Source organism: Typha angustifolia, chromosome 4, assembly GCF_048772165.1.
Source record: "Typha angustifolia cultivar Huaian chromosome 4, ASM4877216v1, whole genome shotgun sequence".
Classification (NCBI taxonomy): domain Eukaryota; kingdom Viridiplantae; phylum Streptophyta; class Magnoliopsida; order Poales; family Typhaceae; genus Typha; species Typha angustifolia.
The window spans coordinates 1,351,439-1,374,988 of NC_133242.1; the positions used below are offsets into that span (position 1 = coordinate 1,351,439).

At 37.9% G+C, this 23,550-nt stretch overlaps 4 protein-coding genes across 4 annotated transcripts; 2 read left to right on the forward strand and 2 right to left on the reverse strand.

The window, feature by feature from the left end:
* The first annotated feature begins 1,121 nt into the window (after positions 1-1,121).
* LOC140758956 (cullin-4) lies at positions 1,122-9,298 on the forward strand. Its single transcript, XM_073095378.1, has 17 exons — positions 1,122-1,638; positions 3,191-3,306; positions 3,406-3,752; positions 4,006-4,186; positions 4,299-4,421; positions 4,531-4,818; positions 5,332-5,457; positions 5,598-5,699; positions 5,791-5,844; positions 6,851-6,957; positions 7,076-7,136; positions 7,240-7,371; positions 7,457-7,594; positions 7,675-7,755; positions 7,831-7,911; positions 8,867-8,947; positions 9,018-9,298. The coding sequence occupies exons 1-17, from the start codon at positions 1,236-1,238 to the stop codon at positions 9,129-9,131; spliced, it is 2,535 nt and encodes an 844-aa protein (XP_072951479.1). The 5' UTR covers positions 1,122-1,235; the 3' UTR covers positions 9,132-9,298.
* Positions 9,299-10,228: 930 nt separating this feature from the next.
* Positions 10,229-11,895, forward strand: LOC140759498 (D-amino-acid oxidase). Its single transcript, XM_073096079.1, has 2 exons — positions 10,229-11,152; positions 11,229-11,895. Exons 1-2 carry the CDS (start codon positions 10,276-10,278, stop codon positions 11,615-11,617), a joined length of 1,266 nt encoding a protein of 421 aa, XP_072952180.1. The 5' UTR covers positions 10,229-10,275; the 3' UTR covers positions 11,618-11,895.
* A 62-nt stretch (positions 11,896-11,957) lies between these two features.
* Positions 11,958-13,720, reverse strand: LOC140759499 (uncharacterized). The gene is made up of 5 exons (XM_073096081.1): positions 13,392-13,720; positions 13,260-13,315; positions 13,008-13,186; positions 12,391-12,499; positions 11,958-12,278 (listed from the first exon to the last, which is right to left on the reverse strand). The coding sequence occupies exons 1-5, from the start codon at positions 13,645-13,647 to the stop codon at positions 11,964-11,966; spliced, it is 915 nt and encodes a 304-aa protein (XP_072952182.1). The 5' UTR covers positions 13,648-13,720; the 3' UTR covers positions 11,958-11,963.
* Positions 13,721-13,992: 272 nt separating this feature from the next.
* On the reverse strand, positions 13,993-22,070 carry LOC140759317 (K(+) efflux antiporter 3, chloroplastic). The gene is made up of 19 exons (XM_073095845.1): positions 21,755-22,070; positions 20,691-21,083; positions 20,257-20,358; positions 19,970-20,050; positions 19,146-19,247; positions 18,743-18,820; positions 18,050-18,118; positions 17,836-17,886; positions 17,467-17,580; positions 17,277-17,378; positions 17,053-17,187; positions 16,585-16,766; positions 16,352-16,487; positions 16,179-16,250; positions 15,992-16,093; positions 15,739-15,900; positions 15,091-15,180; positions 14,805-14,966; positions 13,993-14,720 (listed from the first exon to the last, which is right to left on the reverse strand). The coding sequence occupies exons 1-19, from the start codon at positions 21,776-21,778 to the stop codon at positions 14,415-14,417; spliced, it is 2,463 nt and encodes an 820-aa protein (XP_072951946.1). The 5' UTR covers positions 21,779-22,070; the 3' UTR covers positions 13,993-14,414.
* Positions 22,071-23,550: the final 1,480 nt, after the last annotated feature.

The following is a 23,550-nucleotide window of genomic DNA, read 5'->3' on the forward strand; positions in this document are numbered from 1 at the left end:
ACTAAATAGGGAGAAAATTGTTTAAGATAAATTACATCATATAAATAAGCAAATTTTAAATTTTTATATAAGTCATCAAATCATATTTGGAAATGGTTATCTAAGTTTTAAGGTGAATTAACAATTGATAAAAAAATTAAAATACTCCAAATGATGTACCCAACTACTTAGATATGGTAGAACAGTAATCGAGACTCAAGTTTCACATCCAAAATCCCAGCTACAGATCTAAAATCAGGTATAGCCTGTAACCAGTTAAAAAAAAAAGAATTCTCGACATGCATAGGAAACTCCTACAACTTCTAGGACACCATAAGGGGGAAAAGAAATACTTGCACAATATTATTGCGATTTAGAAAAGTAAATCTAGTCATAGTTATATAATAAGTTTGAAAAAAAAAACTAGAATCGTCAAAGATGAAGCTCTTTCATACCTCAGAAAAAGGATCGAACCAAGAGATTGCGATCGCGGCTACCTTCATAAAAAACCAACAGACAAAAAATACAGTCCAAATTCCACAGGGAATCAGATGAACAAAGCACCATAGCTAGCGACATCATCTCTCACCTGCGAGTGATCGGATCCCGAAACGAACTATTCCGGAAGCTCCTCGAGTAGAGGAATCTGGATCCGAGCTTGGATCGGAGCCGCCGGTAGGAGAACTCTCTTCGTTAGCATCTTGCGTTCCGGAGAAATGGAGAATGGATGCTTTCCCGCCAGATTACAAAGCTTTCCCTCTTCTGGAATGTTCCGGGATTTGCAATTGGGCATTTGGGAAGAGCGGTTGGGCTTTTTATTATTGGGCTTCATTTTCTGGGCCCGATTTCCTATTTAGTCCCACAAGAATGTTTTATTTGGATTAATCCCAATAATTTTATCTTATTAGAACATACTAATCCAAACCTGGACGATATAGACATTACATTACTAATCATACCTCTTAGGCCCATCTAGCAGTATACTACATTTGACAGCCCCCCAAATTCCCAATGCACCGCAATCGAACCCAATTACATCCGATCCGATCCGACCCGATCCGACTCGACTCGACTCGACCTAACCCGGACCAAGTTATTCCTGACTCCCATCTCCCTGTAATAAAACCCCGATCGAATCAAGCATTTCTTCCTTTCTATTCCACCCTTCTCTCTTTCTCTCCCTATTTCTCATCTAATCCCTTCTTCCCCTTTCTTCTCCTCTTCCTCATCTCGCCATGCGATTCGTCCATTAATTGATGACTCAAGCGAAGAGGCCCTTCTCTAGCAGCAGCTCTTCATCCGCCGCCTCCGTGAACGGCACCGTCTCCGCCGCCTCCCCCTCGTCGTCGCCTACTTCCATGAAGAAAGCCAAACCCCTACCTCCACTTGCCATATCCGCCGCCACCGCATGCGAGAAGAATGTCCTCCACCACCACGCCGGCGCCCACTTCGATCCAGCAGCCGCCGCCGCGACGGCAGCGGCGACGGCGACTGCGACTGCGAAGCCTGCGGAGGAGGAGGACGCGATGCTTGTTGACCAGGAGGAGCTCAACGCCGCCGCCGCTGTGCCTACTGGGATCGCCGCTAATCTCTTTAGGAAGAAAGCGACGCCTCCTGAGCCATCGGCGAAGAAGCAGCTCCGCATCAAGATGACGAAAGGTACCACCTTCACCTTTTCTTTTGTTCTGCTTCTTCACGCAGCCGTAATTCTGGTCGGATCGAGCTTGGAATAAGCTTTCACTGCATAGTATGATGAATTTCGAATCAAGCCATTGAGTTCTGTTGACTCTCATGTCATTCAACTGTTAGGAGTTCCTGCGTTGTTGTCGAGAGAATTGAATATTGTTTTGCTTGATTTGACATGCTTGATGATGAAATTATTTAGCTCTCAATATCTTACCTAGGGTTTGTCAAAGATTTGCAATGATAACGTTATGTTCTCTCTCGGCTTGATTTCTTAGATCGACATCAGCAGTTAGTGCACTCCCGTGTTTGGGACCATGAGTCACTAATATGCGTCAAAATTGTATAGGTTGGTTAGTAGCTTCTATTTGTGATACCACGTGAGTAGTGCAACCAAGGAAATATACGATTGCTAAAAGAGGCAATACAAATGAATAGTATATGGTTCTTTTTTTATGGTTTTAATTTGTAAATTCAGGAGCCGAGCATCATAGTTTCCACCTTTCCTAAGCACTACCGGAAGAGGTAATGAAATTCAAAATCTTCTTTTGTAGATATTTGCATCACATATGTGGGTATATTGTAGACAATAATATGCAAGTATAGGAAATTTCATTTTGACTACATTTGGGGTCATAGCACAATATGCATTCATATTGTTTGCTGATAGGCTTGAAAAGACGAGGAAATGATTGTAGACTCGATAAAACGTTGTAAGCTTCTTCTTTTTTTTAAAAAAAATATATATTTAAGAACAGAAGGATGCCTGGAACACTAGAATATGGACATTTATACTCATTAATGATGTGAGTTGACATGCAAACACTTCAATTTTCCTTCTAACTAACCCAGCAGATTTGTTGCTTTCCATGGTTACCTTCAAGATAATGATGTGAGATATTCATGCATAAATTTATTTGCTACAAATGATATGGAGCACATATGCTTGCTATGGTCTTGTTTGCACATTGTATGATGAATAAAAAGAGTTATTTATGTTTTATTTTCATTATACAAATTTGAGGTTAGTGAAAAAAAAATCATGTTCAGGCTCTTGCATAATGTGTAAATCGAAAGGAAATTCACAAACTTCTCTCTAGAGTAGAAGAAATTAGGTGGATCGTGCTTACCAGTAATTAGCACGTGCACAAACATACTATTTGGCTGTTTTACTCCATTGTTTTTCCTCTTTGAGTCTGATGAATGATGCATCCTATGGACATCTCTATCATTGAAATGTTGAGCAGAAACAATGGTGCTATTGAGAGTGGAGGGCTGAAAAGGTTTGTCGCACTGTTATTTCTTTGTTCTAATAGTAGACTACAAGAAGCAGCTTATATGGCAAGATAATATGTAAAATACTTTACGTCCTGATGGGTAGTTATTATTATTTTTTCTGTCGAAGGCCTGTTAGTGTTAATTTTCCTGTTCATCTACTTAAGCAATTTCCAGATCATGCATATTTCTGGAAGTTCTTTTTATTTTTATTTTGTGTTATCTAGTAATATTCTTTTGAGTTATATTTTAGGTCAGCCAAAGTTACCAACTAACTTTGAAGAGAAGACTTGGGGAATACTGAAGACTGCAATCACAGCTATATTTTTAAAGAAGCCACTTTCCTGTGACACTGAAACGCTTTATCAGGTGAGTTCTTCAATGGTGACTTTACCAGTTTTGATGTTTATAGCTTTTGTTTTTCTTGGTTAACTAAGACCTACAGTGAGCCAACTTATTTTACTGTAGGCTGCTGGTGATCTTTGTTTACACAAGATGGGGGGAAATCTTTATGAACGCATTCAGAAAGAATGTGAAGTACACATATCAGCAAAGCTATCATCGTTAGTTGGCCAAAGCCCTGATTTGGTGGTATTTTTGTCACTAGTAGAGAATTCATGGCAGGATTTTTGCGAGCAGATGTTGATAATTCGTAGCATAGCCCTACTTCTTGACCGAACTTATGTCAAGCATACTCCTAATATTTGCTCAGTGTGGGACATGGGATTGCAGCTCTTCCGCAAGCATCTTTCTTTGTCTCAAGAAGTTGAACATAAAATTGTTACTGGCCTTCTAAGATTAATTGAGAGGGAGAGGTACATATATGTTAAGATTCTTGAAGAAAATACAATATCTGTTTATTATGGAAGTAACTTGTTTATTCAACTTCCATTACTGCACCTTTCACACTATTGTTGACTTATCTAGTTATCTTAATGGCTAAAGTTGACTATTTCTGTGTTTTTCTCTTAGTTGCTATAATTCACATTCTTTTGCATATGCTTTTGGATCCAAAATTTATGCTTTTCTGACATATGAAGTTGTCTAATGCTATCTTCTGCTGACCAGGCTTGGTGAAGCGATTGATAGAACATTACTTAGTCATCTTCTGAAGATGTTTACAGCTCTTGGAATATACACTGAAAACTTTGAAAAGCCCTTCCTTGAATGCACTTCTGAGTTTTATGCTGCTGAAGGCATGAAATATATGCAGCAATCTGATATTCCTGACTACCTCAAACATGTTGAGGTGACTGGTCCTCTCTTGAACCTCTCACTCATGCTTATCTATTAAAACTTTTATTGGCTTGAAAAGTCATTTATTTCTTATCTTCTATATCCCTTTGTGACGTGTAATGCAGTCAAGGTTACATGAAGAACATGAAAGGTGCATCCTCTACTTGGAAGCTAGCACGAGGAAGCCACTCATAACATCTGCTGAGAAACAACTATTAGACCGACATACGTCTTCTGTTCTTGACAAGGTGAAGTTTGTACCCTGTACTACTTGTAGTTCCCTTAGTTAATGTTGCAAAACCTTGTCATCTGATTTTGCAGTCAGCCCTACTTAAAGTGTTACATTTTGTCTTGTAGGGGTTTACAATGCTTATGGAAGCAAATCGTATTAATGACCTTCATAGAATGTACACCCTTTTCCAAAGGGTTAATGCTCTTGAGTCGCTAAGGCAAGCACTTAGTTCATATATCCGAGGTACAGGTCAGAGCATTATCATGGATGAAGAGAAGGATAAAGATTTGGTTCCCTATCTCTTAGATTTTAAAGCTTCCCTTGATACAATATGGGAAGAAAGTTTTGCAAAAAACGAGGCCTTCTCTAATACCATAAAAGATTCATTTGAGCATCTCATAAATCTTCGTCAGGTTGGTATATGCTGGCTTTACTTGCTCAATTACAACGTCTTTTCCTTTCTTTATAAGATCTTTACTGCTCAATCTGTACCCAAAGATTAATCTCTCTACTTTAGTGTGCCTAATGTGTATGGCAGCTGGATCTTTTGCTCTTAACAGCACTGGTGTCGAGATCCTTTGATTTTCTTTTTGTCATTCCCATACTTCTATAAAGAGTTTGAAGCAAGTACATTTTAATGTGCTGAGTTGATGTTACCTTCATTCAGTGATTGCTTGAAGTTTTTTATCTAAATATGGCATTTATGATTTTTGACCTTGTGCTTCTCCAGATGCTTATTTTTCTGCCCTACTTTGCCATAATCTTCACTGATTAGGACATTTAACTTTTTTTCCCTTAAAAGGAGTAATCGCTTTATTTTTTGGTGCAAGGAATCTCCCATGCTCTATTTTGGGTTGGTTTGTGCTTCTTAGTTCATAATGGTGATTAATTCCTTTTCCTTTTCCTTTTCCTTTTCTATATAACAGAATAGACCTGCTGAATTGATTGCAAAGTTTCTGGATGAGAAGCTTCGTGCTGGAAATAAAGGTACATCAGAAGAAGAGTTGGAGGGTACACTAGACAAAGTTTTGGTGTTATTCAGATTTATCCAAGTAAGCTGTTAAGCTCTTTGATTATGCTTTTATTCAATTTTGATTAACCCTTCTTCCTTGGCCGTGGGTTATGTATTACCTTTTCTTAATCTTTTATCTGAATATATGCAGTAAATGTTATATTTCCTTGAATCATACAGGGGAAGGATGTATTTGAAGCATTCTACAAGAAGGATCTTGCAAAAAGGTTATTGCTGGGAAAGAGTGCATCAATTGATGCTGAAAAATCAATGATTTCAAAAGTAACCATTATGTTTAAATTTTGCTCTGATAGCAATTTATATTAGTATTTATTGTTTCCAGTTCTAAATAGCAATTTGTCTCTGTTTTCAGCTCAAAACTGAATGTGGGAGTCAATTTACAAATAAACTTGAAGGGATGTTCAAGGTATAAATCATCTCTGTAAAGTTACTTAGAAGGGTTTAAGCATACTAGAAATCTGAACAAAGCTCTAAGCATGTTTCCATGGTCTCAAAAGTCAAAATTCTCAATGCTCCTTCAAATTAGCTATCAGTTGTCAGGATGGTTAGCTGTGGTGAATTTTCACACTGACTGAACTGCTAAACTTCCCAGGACTTGCTGTTCACCATTATTGGGTGATCTAAAAGATTCACATTATTGTGTATAGTGGATGCCTGCCATTAGGCAGAGAGAGGAATTTGTCATCCCTCTGTTCTGCTTGCCACCACATGAAATTCAAACATGAGCTGTTGGATTGTCATACAAGATACATGCAGTAACATGAAGAATATGAGCTGAAGCTATTCCAATGAAATACCAACCAACGTATTTGAGAGTCAAAGCTGATTTCTTTTCCATTCATAGGTTTTCTCTGGCTTCCTGCAGAAGGATTCCAGATCCTATGAAAGATCAACTACATATAAGAAATTCTAATGTGACAATTGACCTTAATATTGACTTTGAGAGTTTAGGTTGTATATAATTTGTTTTTGACTTACGCAGATTATGTGAAACAATCAGATGAAACCAAGAATTATCATTTAATAAAGTAATAAGTAGGCCATTTTTGCAGTTAGGTTGGTCCACCACAGCTATGTACGGGCATTCAGTGTTATGTGGAATTGCATATGTAGGATAACTATATCTAGATGATGTGAACACATACTTTAGGAATTTTAACTCATTGGGTGTCAGCATATAACAATATTGTAATTATGTGCTTCAGTTTGTCTGAATTGTATCAGATAAATGCTTTTACTTTTCTCACAATGTCATGCATTTCTGTATCTTTGTACCTTGAGTGGCTAGCAGTTGCAAAATAATTCGTTGATTAGTTTACAAGTTATGGTTTCTTATTATTAGCCAATACCAGTTTGACGAGCAGGCCATATTTGGACCAGCTTACATATGATCATTGCTCTTGTTTCCACAGGACATTGAATTATCAAAAGAAATTAATGATTCCTTTAAGCAGTCATCCCAAGCCAGGACAAAACTTCCTACCGGTATTGAGATGAGTGTTCACGTTCTTACAACCGGGTGGGTAGCATTACTTAAAATGATTTATGCTTCTAGTGTGTGCTGGAAGATGATACTATGTTATCTCGTTGTTTTATCTAGTGCTAGTGGAATGTCATTCTTTCTTGATGCTTTGCAGCTATTGGCCAACATATCCACCTATGGACGTACGGCTTCCTCACGAATTGAATGTGTATCAGGTTGGGTTATGGATATTTTGATGTAATGAGTTTTAATGTTTTATACTATCCTTGTCCATATTATATCCTTTTTCTATTTTCTTTCCCTTTGCCTCTGTTGTAGGATATATTCAAAGAGTTCTACTTGAGTAAGTACAGTGGAAGGCGCTTGATGTGGCAAAATTCCTTGGGGCAATGTGTTTTAAAAGCAGAGTTTCCAAAAGGTAAAAAGGAACTGGCTGTGTCACTGTTCCAGGTGGGTTACCCTTTTCTCTTGCTTGCAGTATTCCTTCTAATTAGCACAGTCCTTAGATATTCTTTGTTTCGCGTTAAAATGTCAGACTGTAGTTTTGATGTTGTTCAACGACGCCCAAAAGCTTAGTTTTCAAGACATCAAGGATTCTACGGGCATTGAGGATAAAGAATTGAGGAGGACTTTGCAGTCCCTTGCATGTGGCAAAGTTAGAGTTCTCCAAAAGGTGCATTTCATGGTTCATACTATCTATTGCTACTGGTACTCTACTTTGGTTATTTTTAATTAATTTTTTTGCATTTTCAGATACCGAAAGGAAGGGATGTGGAAGATGAGGACTCATTCATATTCAATGAAGAGTTTAGTGCTCCTCTTTACCGTATTAAGGTAAATATATTCCTTTTAGAATTGCTTCTTGGATTCCTCAAGCAGGAAACTGAACTAATGCAGTAATATTACCAGGTAAATGCAATTCAGATGAAGGAGACAGTAGAAGAAAACACAAGCACCACCGAAAGAGTATTCCAGGACCGTCAGTATCAGGTTAGTGAAAATGTCTCAACTGCCATAACTATGCAACGTTGCTGTTTCTGTCATTGTATGGTTTGCCTAATTATGATGAAAATAGCATGCTAGGTATGTAATAGCTTTAAAGAAGTCAGTCTGAATATACTTCAATCAACTTGGAGGTGAGGGTTGGTATTTCAGGGTTTAATCAGTTTTATCCAGTTTGACAGTTTCTATCAAGGTGATGCACGAATGGCCTACACATTGTAATGAAATAAGAGAAAAAGAGCTATATGGGAAGCCACATCACATATCACTTGTACTTAGGATTTCTTGGATTTTGCTATATTTAAGTCAAAACTCAGAAGTAGTGGTTTATAAAAATTTTGTAATATATTAACAACTGTTGGTCATATCATCTGTAAAAAACAAAAGATTCAAGAAGACATCATACACCAAAGTATTATACCTCCAAAATCTTAGGGGCCAAGATATTTCTAAAATAAGAAGCTTTTAAACTAGATTTAAGCTGTTTCACTTGAGGCCTGGAAATAAGCATCTTTGACTAAAGCAAGTCAACAATGAGGAAATCTACAAAATGTTTACAAAAAGTCAAACATCATCTAATGTTGATAGTAGTTTAGTGATATTGCCCACTGCAAACTGGATAAATGAAGTTGACTAATGAAGGCTGAAGGGAATACTGGATATGGTAAAGTAACAGAGTTGCATAGCTAGGAAGTTGAGTTGATGTATTAATCTGAAATATTTCTAACTAGTCTAAGTGTACCATTTGTATGACACTGAGAATTTCAATGAGACGTGTTGACAATATATAAAAGGGCTTTCAGTCTCATTATCTACCAAATTCCTGAGCAGTTAAGATATAATTTTTTCTTCTGAATTCTAGAGCAGCCAGATTCTCTAGTTAAAAAGGATACCAGCTGCCAAAAGATTGCCATGCTATGTCCTTGTTTTGTTTTCTTTGCAGGTTGATGCTGCTATTGTTCGTATTATGAAGACGAGAAAAGTCCTCAGCCACACACTTCTAATAACTGAGCTCTTTCAACAGGTAATTTGCAAATCAGTCTACATTCTCTTTCCCTGTGCCTTCTGACACTGTTTCTTTCTGTTTCTGTTAGCTCAAGTTTCCAATAAAGCCAGCAGATTTGAAGAAAAGAATAGAGAGCCTTATTGACAGGGAGTACCTGGAAAGGGATAAGAATAACCCCCAGATCTACAACTATCTGGCTTGATACATTTTGCACCTTAAGGTATATCCTTCTAGGCAGCAAATTAGTGAATTACCTCCCTTCTCAACCTTTATCTTCCACCAATGTACAGGGAGATGTAACCATCTTCTTTTCTCTGTCCCTGTGACCAGCAACATAGTACTGTAAAATATCAGTCCCACTTCTTGTTCTTTTTTCTTTCTTCTTTTTTGTTGTGGAATTTATAAAGATAACTCTTAAAGGAATGGGATCTTCCTTCCCAAGTGCAATTCTAGATGTCGAAATCATTGATATGTACATACCCCCTGCAGCTGATGATGATGAGTGCCTGTTCCTTCTATATGCATTCCATACAAGGGTGAAGTATTCCTGCATGCTCTTTTTCCATGGAATGTGCCTAGATAGACAAGAATCGAAGAAGTTATGCATTCATTGAAAAAGGAATACAGCGGGTAAGCTCCTTATTACCAGTTCTTACGAGGGTGTGGAAATTGTTTTCCAGGTTCACTCTGTTGCTCGTTCCATTTGGTTGTGGAAATTCTTTGCTTCACATGCTGTTGAATTTGGATTCACTGAAATCGTGACTTGCAGAGTCGGTATCTTCTCCTCTTCGAAGGACATCTAATAATTAGAAATATATTTCATAAATTAGTTGTATCTAACATTTTAACCTGTAGTGGAGCTCTGAATATTCATTTGAAAACTGGGTATGTGGATTGGAAGAAATAATCACCAGGGGTTAAGCGATACAAATAAATTAAAAAAAGAAAGAAGATAATACAATTAATTCTTCTCTTTTAATTAAATAGTTAAAATTAAATGATACTAAATAAAATTAATTGAAAGAACTAGTCTTATCAATTGAAAACTGATCATTTTTTAAAATTGTAAGAGTAAATTAGTCATATTTTATTTCTCTTTTAACTATTTATTTTTTTTATAAATAATAATAATAAATTGGTAGAATTTGATACTCCTATCCTATTATTAAGAAAACAATTATAAAAAAATATTTAAATTTTAATTATCAATTAATCTAATCATGTAAACTAATTTATATACCCTTTAATTTATCAACGTATGAAACGTATCGAATAACTGCTAATATGTGAAATGGGAATATCTTCACGACTTCACACCGCTTAGGCGCCAATAACCGTAGAGTGAGATGATGCTTCCAGTCCCATCTCCCATATCTCTCTTCTCTCGCTCTTCCATCCTCTCTCCATCTCGACCGTCTATCTCCTCCTCCATGGCAACCCAAACACCACCACCCTCTTCCTCCCCTCGCCGCATCGTGGTCTGCGGCGGCGGCGTGATCGGCGCGTGCACCGCCTATTTCCTCTCCAAGAACTCCGCCTCCTCTTCCACCCATATCACCGTCGTCGAGAAGTCCTCCCCTGCCTGCGCCGCCTCCGGGAAGGCTGGCGGCTTCCTCGCCCTCGACTGGTGCGACGGCGGCCCCCTCTCCTCCCTGGCCCGCGCCAGCTTCGCCCTCCACCGCTCCCTCTCCTCCCTCCTCGACGGCCCCAACACCTACTCCTACCGCCCTCTCCACACGCTCTCTTTCCCAATCCTATCCCCCTCCGCCTCCTCATCCGATTCCTCTCCCACATCTAAATCCCTCTTCCCGGACTGGGTCGATGGCCCCACGGCACGAACTCCAAAGACGATCGGAACCCCGGAGACGACGGCGCAGGTGCACCCCCGCCTCTTCACCCGCGCGGTCCTCGCCGCCGCCGGAGTTGAAATCCTCATCGCGGAGGTGGAGGAGGTTAAGGTGGCGGAAGGTCGCGTCGTGGGAGTCGGATTAAGAGGGAGAGAGGAAGCGATTCCGGCGGATGCAGTGGTGCTCGCTCTTGGGCCGTGGTCGGATCGATCGAAGCTCGTCTCGGATCTCTTCAATGTCTCTGGACTAAAAGCTCATAGCATCGTGTTAAGACCTAAAGATCCGGATAAGATTACTCCTCATGCTCTCTCTCTTAGCTATCAACCGGCTCCTGGGGCTAAGATTTTGGACTATGAGGTCTATCCTAGACCCACAGGTATTAACACAACCAAACTGATCGGTGTAAACAAGAAAAGAGAAATTAACCACTGTTGAATTTTTTATTGGGGCAGGAGAGGTGTACATTTGCGGGATATCAAAGGAAGTGGCGGTGCCCGACGATCCCGAGGAGATTGTCGGCGAGAGGGAATACATCGAGATGCTGTACAAGATTGCCGGGGAGGTCTCTAGCCACCTGAGGAAGGAGGAAGTGGCTGAGGTGGTGGCGGAGCAAGCCTGCTTCCTGCCTTGCACCGACGACGGGTTGCCAGTCATCGGGGAGATTCCGGGTGTCGATGGGTGCTATGTCGCGACCGGGCACAGCTGCTGGGGTATACTTAATGGCCCGGCCACCGGAGCGGCAGTGGCGGAGCTCATATTGGAGGGGAAATCCACCACTGTTGATCTTAAGCCCTTTAGTCCCTCCAGGTTTATTAAGAGGAGGACTAGGTTGGGAATGTAAAAGGAAATGATTTGAAGTTGCTGAAATAAGAGCCTGCTGAATAGATTCTATACGCATATCTTTGCGGTAATTACTGTGTAAAGTTACGATATTGGAAGTTGTAACAATTTCAGATGAAATTGGAGGTAAGCCAGGAATCAATATCAGCTTTGCTTAAGAAGCAGTAGAAGCACTAGTAAGAAGGTAACAATCAAGGACAAGTTGAAGACCTAAAGATGTCATGTTACATTGTATGTTTTACATGAGAATCCAACATGCTGTCCTTCTAATTCCTACAACTTCTTGTTGACTCTGAGTAATCCCAAGTATTCATACCTGTTAGTAGTGACAATGAGATGAGATGTTACTAGTATTTGGACTCCAGGTACAGCATCACCCTCTTGATTGCTTCAAATGGTAGTTGTAATCTCCAATCTTTCTGCTTCCTGCTCAATGGCCTGCCTTTGCCAGCCGCAGCTCTGTTCTCCCTGACATCTGCGATCTTCCATACACAATGCCCAGTTTCAGTGTCAGTTGACTCAAGCACAAGAACTCCATCCTTTAGTTGGTGCTGCTTTGAACTAGGATCCTCTTCAAGGTATTGCACCCTCATGGGCAAATCTTTAAAGCGATCCAAATCCTCCGGCACTTTCAGCAGTCTCTCTGCGCCTGGAGAAGACACCTGAAACCCAATAAAAAAAGAAAAGAAAAGAAGCAATTTGGAATAGATGATTTGCGTAGATCATTGTTTCATATGACTATTTCTATCCAGAAAAAAGTATAATTGCTCTCACCTCTAGAGCCAAATCCAATGGTATCTCTCCTCGCTCTACGATCTCATCCAACCTCTGCTTGTAAAGATTGCTAAAGCTCTCCATTTCCTCAATCGCGGGGCAGCCGTATCTGATGAGAATAAATGACAAATTGTTAGTACAAGTAAAAGTCAGTCAGCTTGAAAGCATCACCATAAGTTGGGAAGACATGAACTGCCAAGGGGAATATAAACTACAAACCTCTGAATTCCAAATTGAAGCATAAAAAAGAGAAGAAAAGAAAAAGAAACATAATTAAACGCATTGAATCTAGTTTTGTTTCATAAGCCTTTAACTTCCTACTCGTCCATATCTTCCTCGACTATTTAACTCCCTCCCATTCAATATAAAGCCATGTCTTATTAGCTAGAAAAATAAAGTTCCTGTTTTCTTCCATCTCCAGCATACAAGTAGATCAAACTCATACTTCAGACTTCAGAGAGCAAACCTCCGAGGAAATGCCCTCATAATATGTATGTTTAAAACTAGATAATAATTTAGAAGAAATGGGGGAAGCAAAAACTTATATTATAAATATTAAGTAATCCACAACTGAAAATTATTAACTACATAGATTGCAACCGGGAAAGAAGCCTTACTCGTTCGCGAGCTTGTCGAGGCGGACGTAGACATACCCCTTAGAGGACACCTTAAACGCATACAAAGCCATATCATCGCCAAAATGCTCACCGAGGACCTCGCGAGCAACCGACAGAGCCCGCTCGCCCCATCGAACATCTCCCAGGACAACTCCACCACCATCACCTCCATCCCCAATCTAAGCATCCAGGAACTAAAGGAATCACTCAAGAAGCATCGACTCACAACCAAACACAAAGGAAGATACGTACCACAGGCTCTTTGTCTTCATCCTCTTCTTCCCACTCGACCATCCACTCTTCTCCCTCTGTTTCATAGGGGAATTAAGGCAAACAGGTTGAGTGCGCGGCGGATATATCAAAAGATTACATCTTTTAGCTTACCTGATTCACTCTTTTGCTCTCTCTTTGGGCGTGTGTGGGTTGGGGATCGCGTGGTTGTGGAGAAAAGTTGGAAAGAGGAGAATGGTGATAGAGAAGAGCTGGTGTTGATGGAGGGATTCGGAGAAGGATCGAGAAAGGTGGTAAATAATGAGGAGAGCAGAAGAGGATGAGCGCCTCCGTGGTGGAGGTTAAGCGACCACTCCTCCGCCGCCGCCAGGCGGAGTGCTCGCAGCGTCGCTGGGGCAGCTCTTCTCATGCCGTCTAGGCCAAAATGTCACGAGAGCGTAGGAAAGTCGGCGCTTTTGCAATATAATTGCAGTTATTTTTTCCACGATTAAGTTGCAAAAGAGGGCCGCGGTAATGTAGATTGTAGACCGAGGTTATTTTGCAAAAAAAGGTCTCTTTTTAAAGAATTACATTTCCAATCTACATTTCACACTTAAGAGTTTTTATGAATTTATGATTCAATATCTGCCTAACTATATGTAAGATTATTTTGATTATCTAACACATAAATTGGGTAACAGTCTAACAAACCATTCAGCAAGAGATATGCTGGTTGGACTGTAAATAAATCGCTTTATATGCTACAATAAGAACATCAACTTTGGAATATGACCTTGTAAAGATTCAAATTATCTACGCTCAAGTGCTAATTGATCTATCTTCATTGCTTACACAGGATGTAACTATACACTTTCAGAATTTACAGAACATTGAATGTAATTTGTCGATAAAACATCTTGCAAAAATATTGGGACTTCGACCTTGTAGTATGACTTTAGATGATAAAATTACTGCCCCTTGCAAAATTAAGATCTCTTTATGATTCACAGCAGAAGCTGACGTGTACTAACGAGAGTTCTCCTTTATGTGAATCCCATGCACTTTGTAGCAACAGATTGGGGTCAGATGAGCGTACCGAGTGCAACTGTGGATCCTAGACTGCCTGCGAAGAAGCATCGTCGAATGGCAACTCTGCTCTCGCTATTATTTTTTCGGTAAAGTTATCTCAAAAATCAACTAAGAATTTTCAGATGAACCTGTACGCTTCGACGACTGATCCATCAATTCTTCGCTTCTACTTGAGAATCCATTGTTAGTATCCAAATGACAATACTTAACACCATCATCATATTCTATGTTCTCAGACTGTTGGATTGCAATATCATATCCAAGCTGACCCTCTGCTGCCTCACTATTAGATATTTGATTGTTCTCAAAAGTTCCAACGATAGGGATATCTGGGCGATTAAGGCTTAAGGATTGCTCCTTACTTAACATTGATGCACTGCTCCCATTAGCCTGAACCAAATCACTCACTCTGACCTGAATAATAGTTAGTTTCAACTTGTTAGCATACCATGTTCTTCCATTTTAAAGTATGGCAGAGTATCTATGTAGCCCAAGTACCTGGAGCGGCTTCATAATATCAGATTCTCGATCCTCAGCTCTATTGAATGCTTCCTGAGCTTGTAGCTCCATCGAGTCTCTTACAAGCTTACTCAAGAAAGTCACGTCATCTGACATGACACCTAGGCCTTTTAAAAGCATTGATCCAAGTTGTAAACTAGTCTGTAAGACACCAAGAACAAAATTATAAGAGAGTAATATTGGAAGTGAGTATGACTGGGATAATTTAATACCCTTATCCCTCAAATCAGTAATATAACAAATTTGACAGTTCAATATCGCGTACCTCCGTGTTTTCAAGGATAGCGTCTGTAGCACCTGCTTTCTTCAGCTCTAACAGGTGAGCAAGGTCCTGGGCTCTAGCATAGATAGGTACCTGTTAAAGGAATTTTGAGCAAAGAATACTATCATCGAGTTTTACAACTCCAAATTAGAATGTTTAAAAGGACTCAACAGATTTTTGCAATCGGATGTTAACAACAACCATCTAGAAATTGGTGTTGGAATTTCTGGCCAAATCAAAGTCAAAGAGTGGAACTTGCCATAGAAACCATAAGGCTAGTTGACACGCGGGCTAACCCATCCAGGAAGGACCAAATATGCAAACTTCTGATTTAGCAGATAAAAAGATGTAACATTTCATTGAAACATGTAGTCTTATGTATATTTTCATTTTATTACCACATGTGTGCCAATTTATAGTATCTGAGTTCGATCTTTCCATCAACAAAGATCATGAGATTAAGTTTACTGCTGACCCATAGGCCATAGCTTTCATACTTGCAAGTTACAGTAGCATCAAAACATAAAGTTAACCATGCAGAAAACAGTGAATTAATTCCCAAAATGCTTGGACCTTATTCTCTTCTACAGAGGAGAAATAAAAATATAAAGAATAAATTTAAGAAATATGGATAGAGAAATTAAATAATACCGCAGGAAAAGCTAGTCGAATTCTTTGAACTGCACCAGTCGTCCTTTCTTTTTCAGTATACATAATCATAACTGCTTTAGGAGAGGATATACCAGCAGATTGCAAAACTGCTGGCCGTGATCCATCTCCATAGAGTGTCGGAAAACCTGATTTTCGTGCTGCCTGATTGGGGAAAAGGCGGATTGAATTCATTAGTGCCAACCTCAAAAATATAAGATAGAACAATCATAGAGATAGCAAATTCCATTCTTACCTTTACGACACTAGGATTCAAATCAAATGCAACATAAGGCCATCCTGCGTTGTTACCATCTAGTCCAGAAGCTAATGGAGTCGATAGAAAATTGGCGAGAACCTTTAATTTAAAGAAATTGATATATGGAACATGAGAATCCATAGCACCACAGCAGTATGAGAATTATTCTGCAAAATTATCGTACCTGACCCATCTGTCCAAATCCAAGAATGACAACAGGTTCAGTTGCATCAAAGCTCACGGTCTCAGCCACTTTCTGTCAAATTAAATATTGGACAGCTTATAAGATTGAAGTAGAAGAGAGAAAATTCACTCTATCATTTGCTACTAGTAAAAAAGCATAAGTATGCCTTATACCTCTTTAACTTGAAACTTATCATCAATGACTGTGGCAGCTTTCCTTCCAATTTCATTGAGTAAAGGAGTTAATGCCATTGACAACACTACGACAATAATGAGAAGTTTATTCAACTCAAGTGGTAGGACTCCAAGCCTGTTTTAGAAAGAAAGTTTACTAAGAGTAAGAGCAAGATAAAGAAAATACTAGCTAGTTATAATAAACACAGAACAAAAGCTTGCTACTAACTGACCTGTTTGCTAAAGAAAATACCACAAAACCAAATTCTCCTCCTTGTGAAAGAAGTAAACCTATCCTTATACTTTCCTGCAAAGTTAATCCAACACGTGGACCTATTGCTGTAATTATCATTGTCTTGATAACAATTAACCCTGCCAAGAGGGAAAGCACATTCGGCCACTCACGGAAAAGAAGCTGCATCAAAGACAAAATTAAAGAAACTTTCATGAAAATCCTGTAATAATAAAGCATCAATATATAGCAATTACTGTAAGTATAAAGCAGCAATTACTTCTGAAAAAATATATCCTTTTCAATCAAATGACAAGTATACCTGCAACCACACACTTGTCAAATTTGTAGAGCTAACCTTTATAAAACAAAAGGCTTGAAAGTACAAGATAGTACCCAAGCATAAGGAATATGATTGTATTGTGTATTGACTTTATCTAGAGGGCTTCTAGTGTGAAACACTATTTACCTGCACGTCAATAGATGTCCCTGTGGTCACAAAAAATAATCCAAGTAGTAAACCTCTGAAGGGCCTTATGTCAGCTTCAATTTGTGTGCGAAAATTTGTTTCTGCAAGAAGGGCTCCAGCCAGAAATGCTCCTAGCTATGTGTTGCAGCAGATTGATAAGTACGCCAAACAAGATAAAACACAAAAAATATGAGAACAGATGCATAACGAAGTACATATCCTACCGTATCACTAAATCCTAATAGTTGTGTAAGAAGTGAAGTCCCTGAGACTGTAAGCAGGCAAAGAGCAACGAATGCTTCTGAGCTCCTTGACTCAGCTACAACCTGCAGTAAGGTGATTATACTTGAATAAACTTCTCATCTAATAATTGACTAATTATGAAGTTGTGTTCGTAGATATCATAACACAGACTTCGAAGATACGCCTCAGCAAGTATTTTCCTCCAAGAGAAAGAAGACCAAGTCCACCAAGAGCTTTCAGGCTTTCTGTTGCCAGCATTGGCCAAATGCTATCTGCCACGACATTCTGCAGTCAAAGATCAAGAAGGATCATACCATGTAATGACATAAATAAGATGCTAAAAGGAATAAATAGTTATTGAGAGTTCAAGAGTTTTTAAAAGTAGTGGTAAAAGAATATCGATAATAGTTTATCATCGCTGACAATCAGATTCATGATTGCACGGTGAGTATAAAACCAGATTGTACAAGAAAACTAATAGTCTAATATCAAGAGTTGTTGTTTACATGAAACAGTAAAAAGAGCTAACCTTTTGCGTACCTGACTCTCCAACACAGGAAGTATCACTAACAAAGGGACAACAGCTATGTCCTGCAAGTTTCAACCAGAGAGTATCCAGTTAATAATTGAGTTATCTGCTCGTAACTTTTTTCATGAGAGGCTGAGAGGATCATAGCTTTACATGTAAAAAGAAAAAGAATACGGACCAAGCTGTACCATAACATCTTTGAGAATCAGGGCTCTGACTAGTTACCTGAAAGAGGAGAATTCCCAGAGTTGCAGAGCCGAATCGTGTAGGAAGCTCACCTTTCTCCGCAAGAAGCTGCAAAAGAAGATTTTTACCAAGGTTAGAGCATGAACCGGTGCATTGTCAAATTGGTCAACATATTAGTGCATTTCAATCTGACAAAAGAAAAACATCATTTTTTTTTCTTTTCCAGAAACCTTGGCATATGCATCCTTCTGTTCATAAGATTCTAAAAGAATTGCATAACTACAAAGAAGCTACCATTAGATTGAGAAAATGGGAAATCCTCCAAATTTTGATTTGCAAATTTGATATCAACACTGCTTAACTTTAACCACTGTGGGTCTATAATGGACCACTAAGATTTTTGAACAATCTTGAAGTTCTCCTTGCTTTTGCTAGACATAAAGCTTAACCTACTTTTTCTTGTTCATAAAAAATAATTCGCAGAACAACAGTGTTAAGTATGAGTAGTATCTATCTCTGTATTGAATCCTTTGTCAATAAGATCTGCAACACATGATAAAACAGTCGCATAGTACATGAGCAATCTAACCACCACATAAGTGATAATGTATTCTGAGATTCAAATTTTCTCAAATTTTGGTAGAAGAATCAGCATCATAACTAACAGCCTTTAATAAAAAACTCAACGTAAGAATCTTTAGAGAATATTCAACATCATAAAAGCATGCAGACCTGTAAAACAAAAGCAGAAGAAGATAAAGAAAGAGCAGCTCCAATTACGATGGCTTCATCAATACTCCTGATATTTACCTGCAATTCATGTAACACATATTATTCATATGTTCCAAACCTACAGCTCTGGGGAGAAGAGTTCAAAGTAACTGCATCAGTTTCTTTCAAAAAAATCCCTAAATACGACCACTTGATTAGTAAAAATTTGGTGTTTCCAAGCACTCACAAGTCAGTATTTGATTTTTTACTGAAGTTCTAATTATTCAATGACGTCTTACAAAATAAATTACAAAGAGGGGTAAGTTACTCCACTTAGAGAAAAAATTAGGTAATGCATCATTAATAAAAAAATTAATAATTATTAAGAACTTCCATTTTAGAAGTTTTAGCAAAATTATCTCACCAGATCAGGCCTTGAGTGAAAAAGGAACTCCAAAATCTTTGTTCCAATAGCACCATTGGGAGGAAGCTCAAATGCCGTGAAAGCAAGGGTAGACAACACAACCTTCAAGACAAAGGAGAGCAACAGAAATCATTAGCTTCCTGCATATGGCAACTGCATAACCACATAATCAACCATCGAAGTTGTAGCAGTGGATCACTGTAGCTATACATATGCAGCACCGGGCAGTGAATGCATTTCATAACACACTGCTAATGTAATCATGACATAGTTGTTCAAAACGAGTGAATACTGTTAAGCATATTGGCACAATTATTGTATGTGGTAAGGAAAAAAAAGAAAAAGAAAATGGAATCATGGGTATATGTGGTAAAGTTAGTAAGAGAAATTTCCTGCACAAATCATGAGCACAGGTGAATGATACATAGTTGATACCTTTTATGAGTGAAGAAAAAGGAATATAACATATAGTAGACTTCTGAGTTCTAACTAGATAGCACAGAAGTGCCAGATATCTAGATAAAGGATAATTATATATTAATACATAGAGGCCATGGGTTTAACACAAATAAAAAAGAATGTGAAATTTCAGGAAGAAAGAACTTGACCAAACTAATGGCAGAAGAATAATGTTTTGAAGGAAAAAATATTTATCGAGTGAGATGTGATTTTTCAGGTGTCCTGTCCAGGGGTTCATTAAAGAAGCAATATGAATCGTGTCATCTGCAGTCTGCACTATATAAAGTAAGGCACAGTTTATGCAATGCACAATTTACAAGAAAGGGCAATCAAAGTGACAACAAACATTACTGTCCAGATCATACCTGGGTCAACCCCATGCCAAAGGCAAACTTTGCAAGAGCTCTTAAACGTGCCAAGGAAAGCTCTAATCCCATCTCAAACAACTACAAGAGAAAAATAATCAGAATTTGATTTAGATAAAATTGAGTTAAGCTTCAGAATACAGATACATTCTCATGTTTACTGACATGTCAAAAATATCTTCCCTACAGCATCAACATATTATGTACATGAGGTGGTCATAAAGAAGAAGTGAAGAACCAATAATCATATAGAAACAAAGTGCACTATGTATAGAAAGAAAATGTACCAGGAAAAGGATACCCCATTCTGACAGAATTTTAACATCTGTGAGATTTCTAATAAGACCGAACTGGTTAAGTACGACACCAGCACAAAAGAAACCAAGTATCTGCGGGAAACAAATATAGGTAACAGTTAGTAAACTACAAAATTGCATGAATCAGGCATCCTACCTCTGGACAAGTACATTTAAATTTTAAATAATTAAGGGGAGAACGAAGAGGCAAACACTATGAATGTGTAAAACAGATTTTTGAAAGAAGTTATCTAAATTGTGGGGCAAAAGCTAGTTTGAAATCTATATGGCTAAATCTTAAATGCAGATGGATGTTGTAGGAAAACAAGGCAAATTCCTAGTCGATAACGAGACCCAAGAAATAGCGAGTTATAGATGCAAAGCAGAAAATATATTACCAAATAAGACAACTAAAAGAGACTCACAGGACTAGCTTTGACGAGTCTGAATGCAGGTACAACCAAAACAGTCACAGCCAAAAATGTCAGTGTGTCAAATCCTAAATCATTGATTACTTCAGCAGCACTGGCAAGATCGAGTTCAGAACATATCTGAAATCTCCCTAAGCAAGCTTTCCTGCGGTAATAAAGATAAGAACTTCCCAAACTGACAGTCTTGGAGACTAACTGCATGCAGAGGCCCTTCTGATTATACATTGGCATGATCGTTCGACTATTGTAACTACAGAATATAGCAGAAGAACCCTGAGCTGCTCGATGTTCATGATAAGCAGATATATTGTGGAAACGCTTATAGCAACTGGCTAATATATGATTTTGTGGCTTTACTGAATGGATTTGGTACCCGTGGATACCTCCCTGTAATAAATCACATGCAAAAATCTTAGAATCATCAAATATTACCAATGAAAAATGGAAATTATGGCATCTGGATCACTCAAGGAAGAGGTAAGACAGAATGATGAATAGGCACACTTCACAGAGATGCATCAATAAGATTACAAGCAACTCTTACAGGCAATAGATTACAGCAAACTTTCGTCCTATGCATGATGGCAGCATTGAGGGAAATGATATGTTCAACAATCAACACTAGTAAGAATTGCTAATGTAGGCTACTTCATCCTTCACAAGGATCTCTTGCACTGCATCTCGAGCCATATCAGTAAGTCATACGTGTTGCACACCTTTCCACACCAACATGCATAATAAAGACGTGTGTGCCAGTGTAGAAGGTCAACGGAAAAACTTGTGCTTTTACTATTTTCAAATTCTTTTAATTTCCAACTTGATACAATGCATTCGTAGTGATTAGCTAATAATGTCAGGCTGGTGCGAATATAAAATGTTCTTTTTAGTACTTGCACTAGCTATAGACCTTTACGAAATATGTCGTGAGATTTATTTGAACTTTACACTTCCATCAAATTGAAGCTAACTTAAAGTTGCAATTAGAGTATTTAACTAATGAAGGTATAATCGGATTCTAAAGCATAAGCATAAAAGTAGACAGACAAAGAGTAGCAGACCTTGAAGCATCGGCAATCCGCCATGGCCTCCAGAACGAGAACAAGAAGTGTCAGATTCCACTACTCGAAACTGAAATCTCCCGCGAAGTGCACCAAGAGATTTCTCCTCGGGACTCCAACTCAGAGAAACTAGAGGTCGGCGTCGCATGAGAAGCCGAGGGGATATTTAATGAATTTAAGGGAGCCGGGGGGAGGACGCGATCTCAATTGGGGATTCGAGAGGACGTTAAGTAGTCCGCTCCTCTATCGTGTGCGCTGTTTGGATCATCCACGAGAAGAAGAAGAGGACAAGAGCGGAGAGGTTGAGGCGAGAAAGGAGCCGCGCGGTCGTGCGTTATTAACAAGTTAAAGGAGCGGATAGGATGGAAATTTTCCGAGTTGGCAGTCGACGGGCGCGAGCTTGTGGTGGAGGGACTGCGCAGCGGATCCTTCGGGTACCCTTCGAACACGTGGCAGGTTCTAAATGGCTCGTGACTTATATGTGAAATATCTTTTTACATTCAGGGATAATTACACTAACAAAATTTTTTAGAACAATTTACATATAACACCCTTTCTTTTGATAAAATTACAGTTTACATGTTATAATTGTACTATTTATAAATTGAGCCTGAATATAAATAAATAATCAATTAGTTAAACTTAATTAAATCTTTAAGTTCGTTAACTAAATACTTTCGACTAAGTCATACTAAGGATATTTTAGTTATTTTAAAAATAAAATATCTACACTTAATTAAATATTCTTACTATGTTAGTCTAAATCTAACATATCATGTTTTTTTATATATATTTATTTAATTATAAAATTTGATTTATAAATAGTGAAAATATAGGGTGTAAATCATAATTATGTTAAAAACTTCGTGTGCAGTAACTAAATACTAATGCACGGAAGATGACAGATGTTCTCTTTTATTACTCCTGGTCCTTATTCCTCTTGCATATCAATGTCATTTTTAGTAATAAATGTATATATATAGCTTCTCTTGTTCCATTGACGGTCTTGAATTTAAGTAGTGATTTGCAAGATAATTACATCTCATAATCACATTATTAAATATGAAAAAAATTAGTGTCACTTGTAAACAAGTTCTATCGTAGTTAGTTTATTCCCTTTATGTGCAACACATTTGTTCCGTAGTGTTTTAGCTTGATATTTAAAAAATAATAATTATTTCAGTAGTTTCTCTTGTTTATTTCTTTACTATTCCGTAGTTATTTTACGTATTAAATAGTTTTTCTCTTTTTATTCTTTCTGATCCACAGTTATATTATTCTTCCGTAATTATAACTACAAAAAAATTGTAATATGATATAGAAAAGATAAAATAATATGTTAAATAACTATGAATTACAAAATTAATAATTTTAAATTATGTTTAATAACTAGGAACTATAAAATTAATAACCATAAAAAAGAGTACTAACCGTAAATTACAAGAATAATAACTTGGAATACATTACATAATTAATATATATTCCCCTTAATTGAAGGAAGAAGAAGAGAAATTATAATTAATATAGATTAGCTAGAGAAAAATGAAATAGATAATTTTATATTATTATAAAATACTAGTATGTTCCATCGGTTGTAGATGTATTTAATACAGTTACTAACTGACTTGTATAAGAAAACGATAAGTGGGTATATGGTATAAAAACGAAAATGAAATGTGTTTTAATGCAAATAATATCATATTATTATAAGTGGGCATTATTTTGCAAAATATTTGAAGGTCTTATTCAATTAAAAGGACGTCTTCGCAAAGATCCTACTATTTGTGAGGGATTAA

Excerpts from the sequence above, each read along its gene's own strand:
- LOC140758956 (XM_073095378.1), top strand. The coding sequence starts at position 1,236 with ATGACTCAAGCGAAGAGGCCCTTCTCTAGCAGCAGCTCTTCATCCGCC. Across the intron at positions 3,753-4,005 it reads AGATTAATTGAGAGGGAGAG|GCTTGGTGAAGCGATTGATA; the intron begins GTACATATATGT and ends TCTGCTGACCAG. Across the intron at positions 4,187-4,298 it reads ACTACCTCAAACATGTTGAG|TCAAGGTTACATGAAGAACA; the intron begins GTGACTGGTCCT and ends CGTGTAATGCAG.
- LOC140759498 (XM_073096079.1), top strand. The coding sequence starts at position 10,276 with ATGATGCTTCCAGTCCCATCTCCCATATCTCTCTTCTCTCGCTCTTCC. Across the intron at positions 11,153-11,228 it reads GGTCTATCCTAGACCCACAG|GAGAGGTGTACATTTGCGGG; the intron begins GTATTAACACAA and ends TTATTGGGGCAG.
- LOC140759317 (XM_073095845.1), bottom strand. The coding sequence starts at position 21,778 with ATGGCGGATTGCCGATGCTTCAAG. Across the intron at positions 20,051-20,256 it reads AATGGGGTATCCTTTTCCTG|TTGTTTGAGATGGGATTAGA; the intron begins GTACATTTTCTT and ends TTTCTCTTGTAG. Across the intron at positions 16,767-17,052 it reads GGACATCTATTGACGTGCAG|CTTCTTTTCCGTGAGTGGCC; the intron begins GTAAATAGTGTT and ends TCTTTGATGCAG.
- LOC140759499 (XM_073096081.1), bottom strand. The coding sequence starts at position 13,647 with ATGAGAAGAGCTGCCCCAGCGACGCTGCGAGCACTCCGCCTGGCGGCG. Across the intron at positions 12,500-13,007 it reads CTCGACAAGCTCGCGAACGA|ATACGGCTGCCCCGCGATTG; the intron begins GTAAGGCTTCTT and ends TATTCTCATCAG. Across the intron at positions 12,279-12,390 it reads CATTGGATTTGGCTCTAGAG|GTGTCTTCTCCAGGCGCAGA; the intron begins GTGAGAGCAATT and ends ATTGGGTTTCAG.